The 6,000-nt window shown below is 40.6% G+C and overlaps 1 protein-coding gene and 1 long non-coding RNA gene across 3 annotated transcripts in view; one reads left to right on the top strand and one right to left on the bottom strand.

The window, feature by feature from the left end:
* Positions 1-269: 269 nt before the first annotated feature.
* LOC148394190 (uncharacterized) lies at positions 270-1,831 on the bottom strand. The gene is made up of 2 exons (XR_015859722.1): positions 1,659-1,831; positions 270-974 (listed from the first exon to the last, which is right to left on the bottom strand). It is a non-coding gene; the product is annotated as an uncharacterized LOC148394190 (long non-coding RNA).
* The window catches only part of dpp10 (dipeptidyl-peptidase 10 (non-functional)), a 44,474-nt gene continuing 39,890 nt past the window's right edge, over positions 1,417-6,000 (top strand). Inside the window, exon 1 of one of the 2 annotated variants that reach the window (XM_088382220.1) lies at positions 1,417-1,639. In XM_088382220.1, the coding sequence (XP_088238346.1) occupies positions 1,583-1,639 (57 nt within the window). In that variant the 5' untranslated portion in view covers positions 1,417-1,582. Of the gene's footprint in view, positions 1,640-1,994; positions 2,030-6,000 lie in introns of those variants that run through there. The other variant, XM_088382222.1, reaches the window with a different exon arrangement.

The raw sequence follows: 6,000 nt of genomic DNA, 5'->3' as shown, positions 1-6,000 counted from the left end.
GAAAAGATAGAGTTCCCTATGATTTTTTTTTTCTGTTTTTCACAATATTATTGAGCTGAAAAGAGAAACATGCAATTTCTCAGCAAGTTTAGGACACTGCAGATACATCTACTCATTTTCTGGAACTTATTTCTGGTGCCTGCCAGCACACTCCTCTTGCTGGAAATTTCTCTCAGAAGTGTGGGAGGATTGCCGCACCTTATACTTAGCCTTTTTTTTTTTTTTTCATGGAATTTCTTTTAGAATAGTGATTTGACGCGATACAGGTCTGAATGCTTGTTGGGTTTATTTTGCATGAGAATATGATTGAGTGTAAATTGACAATTTAGATGTAATTTGGATCGTGAAATTATGGGGTGGATTGTAAAAAGGTGCACATAGCCCATTTTGCTGTTTTGCAAAGCGAGATAAGAGACACTTGTGTGAACCGATGATGAGCTAGAATTTCGGCTCTGGAACAAAAGCCCAGATCCCTGGCGCTAAACTAAAGAAAATGTGACTCGATAATCCACCATTGTTGTTGTAATGTTGGCAATGTTCCTGCAAGAATTGGGACAACCTTGTCTTTGTTTCAGGAATGATACATATCTGTTGTACACTTGAAACGCAAAAGCAGCCTTTGAAATCTATCCAGTCTGTGATCATTTGCATTTTAAGCATGTGTGAAGGAAAACTTGAAATGATAAAAAAAAAAAAAGTCTAGTAATTAGTCCTCATCCACCTCCAACTCTTTGCCTTGTTGCTCTCCCTGACTCAACACACATGAGCAGGGTCACGGCCAGGAAGAATGAAAAGTGTAAATCCACCGCACTTGAAATATTTTGACGACAATATGATGACAACACTACACACATTCTAGAAGCCAGGTTGAAATATGGCCACCACATTAATGGATGGGGCAAGTTCCTCATCAAAACCACGAGCCACTCATATGGGTTGGAGCTGGAACGGAATTGATGTCGGCTAACGCAAATCTGCATTTTGGGGGAGAAAGAGAGGTTATAATTAAATGTTATTGGGAGTGGATGATGATGTTTAGCGCCCATTACCAACGATGCCCCCCACGCAATTATCTATAAGCTATGGTGAAAGAACTTGTATTTTTTCTATGCAGTCATGCTGCTTTACTGCTAAGGCTCAACTTGATCAGATGAAGTTGCCATGACAACTATGCCTTTGCTGTATTACTTGTCCATCATTTCTGTTTGCACTTTGTGAATGACTCCCCCCATCAAATTTCGACTCCATTTCTGTATTTTGCAATACTTTGTCATGAGCAACTTTTTTTTTAAATTTGCGTGTATTGTATTAATATTTCACTGTAACATTTGAGGTGCAACAATGGAGGGTTAGTCATGGATATCATTTTCGTCGTCTGACCAGCATCTAGAAAAGTGCATGTGCGCTCTTGGTTGGCCATTTTTAAACGCTGATTGATCTGCATATTGGCTCCACTGCGTTACGTGCGCAGTGTCGTCTCTCCCAAGCAAGCGTTCCAATATCCTTCCCAAGGACTGTATTTGCTCGCTCCACTTTGTTGCCATACTTGGATAGGAGAGGACCGTCTTTATTTCTTTCCAAGATGAACCAAACCGCCACGGTATCGCAAGTTAAATGCCAGTCTACAAAAACAATGAAGGTAAGCTCTGATCATTTACCTAATTGGGCGACAGGTGGGAATTTCTGGATTGCAACTCTTGTCGTATTGGCATCGCGTCAAAAGTTACCTGTCAGACGAGCTGAATTTTGGCATAGCACTTTGGAAATTATTAGGATGTGCTGATGTTCCTCTTAAACTAAGTTCATATTTATTCACCGTGTCTTTGATGACTTAATATGCAACCACGCGTCGTGAATCGTTTCCTTTGTTGGCGTTCAGGGTTCAAGTGTTGGAGCTCCATTGACGCAGTGGCGTCATTTCATTCGTATCACGTCGTGTTTGTTATTATTATTACATTGTTTTTTGTTGTTGTGCATGCCGCGAGTGCATTCGCCAGTGGATTAAATTACAATCCACTTCCACGAGGCGGTGTGTATTCATTATTTTTTGATGTTCATGGTGTCTTGGAATAATTCCAATGAGTATGAGATGTGAAAAGAAGTAAAATTGCAAGAAATGTTTGGACGCCTCGCTTCAACATCCCTGAGCGTGTCATGCAGGAAAGGAGGCTTTCCTTTTGTTCGGGTGTGCATGTGCGCGTTTTCCTTGCAAAGGCGCGCGCTTGCCCACTGTGACTGAACAGTGATATTGATTTTGCCTAGGGGTTTTGCATCACTTTTCACCCCCGGGGTCCCACTAGCGGAATTTAGCTTTGGGCAAATCTATTGATCCCTCCCAGTATCCCAAAGGTGCGCACTTCTGGAATACTGCATGGAATGTGAGTTTAACGTGAGGCAGACAGGGACTTGGTTCTGATCTGAAATTCAAGCGAATTAATACGACGTTGGCATAGATAAATGAACAAATAAAAATTCTTGTTATCTGCCTGTTTGTCTCTTTTGACGGTTTTCTTGGCAATTGTTTGTAACTGAGGTGCAGGCAGCAGAAGTGGAAGAACGCAGCTGGGAATAGCTGACTCCTGTAGCCTTTCTATTATTCTGTATATTGTTAGTCTATTTTCTGTTGTGCTTGTTGTGTGTTTGTCATTTCATGCTCTATAGCTTGTGTAGATTAAATTCCGTTTCATTTCCTTCTCTGCCATTGCTCCATTTCACCACATTACACCAGTTTACTTTTAATACTTCTAGTTTCCCAATGTTTTGTCTTTATAGCTTTTCGTTTGCATCTCATTGTTTTTCCATTTGTCACAAGCTTCGGATGTTTGTTTGTTTTTTTAAATTGTATTCTAAGTTGAGTGTATTGGGGTCTAAATTGTCAGCACAGATTTTGTCTCTTTATGTGTGTAGCCATAATTTTCAGATTAAATGAAATTGGATTAATTCCAGTTTGGGAATCACTACACAATTGATCCTTTGACTGAATTTGCACTTTTTTTTTACCTCTGATTGCCACTACTGTTGTTCCTTCCAATATGGACACTGCTTGGATTGCGTTATGCTGTCGATTGTATATTGATGTAACCGATCGCTCGAATTATAAAGTAAATAATAACAGGATCAATAATTATTTAGAGTTGTTAATGCTAAGTCTTCAGAATATTATGTCTATTTTTCTGGTAACTTAATTATAGTGTACACACTTGGGCCTCCTGCCAAATCTTATACAAATAACTTGTAATTAAAGCTTGAGGATTTTATTGATCGTCATCATTTTCCTGGATATTCTTGTTTATCTTGGAATATAACAGTGTTTCTCCACACAACAACAAATTCCTCTGGGTAACAGCCCCTGGGATCACAGAATGAAAAGTCAACTTTAGATCATTATTCATTGTGGAAGATATTTAAATATTTCTATTCATGATGATGCTTTTTGCTCTCATTTTCAGCCTTGTCCCAGAACAACAAAAGCTAGCCGGGTTTGTGGCCGCAGCTTGCTTATGGGCCTTATCTCTCAAGGTCTCACAAAGTTTAGTTAACAGCCCGAGGCTTGTGTCATTAACGGTCATCGCAAGTGTCAGGTCCACCCACGTGCAGATGGCAGCTAGAACGTAGGACTGTCACAGAACCAGGGAGTTGTGTCACTGATTCTGTATGCGTACCAGTGATGGCTACACAAGGTCGACAGGGAAATGTTTTTCAGCTCGCACTGTGCTACGATGACATGTCCTCTAGCACAAACAGCTTTCTTGCCGGGTTGATATTATGCAATGCAACACACGTTGTCTTTACACGTAGATTCTGATGCTGTTTTACACGAGGATTTCTGTTGACACACGTTTGAAATGCCGTTAGAAAACTTGATGACGATTCTCAGAAATTGGCAGTGCCTAACAGGAACTCCAATTCGTATAATATGACGATCTAAAATTTTTCCGTGTGCTGACATTTGACAGGACTATTTTATTTAGTAATCCATTCTCAGCAATAATTTATCAGTCAACAGAGAAAACAAACATTCCAAACAACAGAACACAGAGGAGCAATTAAACGCAGACATATGGCAGCTGGCGGCCATTTTTCAGGTTTGAAGAGGCCAAAGGTGAATTTGTGCTCAACCTTCTCTTCTTCACTAACAAGTGTAGCTGCATAGCTAAGACAGAAGCTAAAAAAAATATATAAGCCAAACATTCTATTAGATATATGCCATCTTTGTGCTTGGGGGCAGATGAGTAACAAACACTATTCAAGCAAACCGTCTCACTTTCATTTATATTTGATGTTCGATGTAAAACAATATGCTGTGATACACTATCCGCATTGTTTGCATTCTTTCTGTAGGTACACGACAAGCAGCGTTCTCATCACTGTAACTCAGCAACCGGGACGCTATGTCGTTTCCCCTCCCACCGGTCTTCGAACATAAGCAGTCTTTAAAACCTACTCAGGAATAGCTTTCAGTTGGAGTGATGGATTGCTTCACTCAGTCTCATAAGAAGGATTACGTTGGCTCTTGAATCAGCCAGTCTATAAATTATAGCTCTATGCCATGAATCATGCGAAAGACTGTCACTAATTTGTTTTATGGCTGAGACATAACAGTAACTACTGCGCATTTGCATTAAAAGATAAGCTCTCTCTTGAGAAAGATAAATTGGTTTGTGTGCTTTGAAAGTAACAAATGTTGCTTGATAGAGCTAAAATTGTGTTAAGCAGGAACCTTCCGTCAGTAGTTTGGATTACGCCCACGTTCAGGTTGGATGTCTGACCTTCAAGCCGTGTGTGTGTGTGTGTGGGGGGAAATACACTGTTATGCCAAAGAAACAATATGTTTGACTCACGGGATCAGAGCGTATCCACGAGTGGACTGTCAATTGAATTGATCCTTTTTTTGTGAGTAGCAAGCGTGGCACGTGATTAACCTGTCACAATCACTCATTGCCGGGCAAACATCCAAAAGCTCCTCTTGTGACTCTCTCGCTGGCTCTTAAAACACAACGTGATACTTCCCAAGAAGTCCGTCGTTCAATTCATGAACTTCGAATGCCACGGCTCAAGTGGTTGAGTGCCGATCCCCAACCCGATCGCCGTGGCTTCAATTCTGAACCTTTGTGACCACGTCGAAGAGTCTTTGAGCAAGTTACTGAACTCCCAGTTGCCTGGTGAATGAGGAGAGTGTTAAAAGAGTTTCAGGACTTTGGAGGGAGAAAAGCTCTATTCAAGCGAAAGCCCTTGGACTATTTAGCATTTACTACCCACACCTCTGCGTCTTGTGTTCTAACATTGACAACTCTTGTATTAACCAGCCCTTTATCACTTTGTGCCTCTCTTCAGCTTTCGATAAAAGTTCAACTCCCTCGGTTTTGTATCACGACAGCCATTGTCTTCTGTTCTGCAAAACATCACGCACATTGTTCCCTGAAGTCAACCAACGGTGCAGTACATGTGTTCTTGATTTATCGCAGGACTTGTAGAAATTGTCTGTGCAGCACCTTCTATGGAATAGTAGCAAGCCTGGCTTTGCCCAATTTTATTTTGTAGACTAGCCATAAAAAAAGCATCTGGCAGGTTGCGGGTGAAGCTTATGATCAAGTCGTTAGGATTTTGTTCTGTGGGTCCCTTGTCCTTTTGTTTTCTCTGGACCCACCTGTTTTGCCTCTTTTGGTGTCACTGACCTTCATGTGTGTATTGACTGACTTGGCAATTGTGGCTCCTGCTCCACACCACCTGTCACCTGCTGCTGGATTGAAGCTCATGTATGCAGGTTGCTATTTCACAGTTTTGCTTTTTTTTTTTTCCTCTCTTTGGACTTTCCCTACTATCTACTTGTCATTCCCATTTGGTCAAGCAAGTCATCTTTTGGAAGATCTCTAACACTGAAAATTGATGACTTTTTATTTCTAACACTATCTGATAGTTAGAGCACTAAATTGACATACATTTAAATAATTTGAGCATTCCGTACGCAATTTCCCTCATAAAACAATAAAAAAAAAAATT

This window comes from Syngnathus floridae, chromosome 8, assembly GCF_059516105.1.
Source record: "Syngnathus floridae isolate MCC-2025c chromosome 8, RoL_Sflo_1.0, whole genome shotgun sequence".
NCBI classification, from domain to species: Eukaryota; Metazoa; Chordata; class Actinopteri; order Syngnathiformes; family Syngnathidae; genus Syngnathus; species Syngnathus floridae.
The sequence above is the reverse complement of the archived record's forward strand: the minus strand, read 5'-3'. Positions and strand labels throughout refer to the sequence as shown.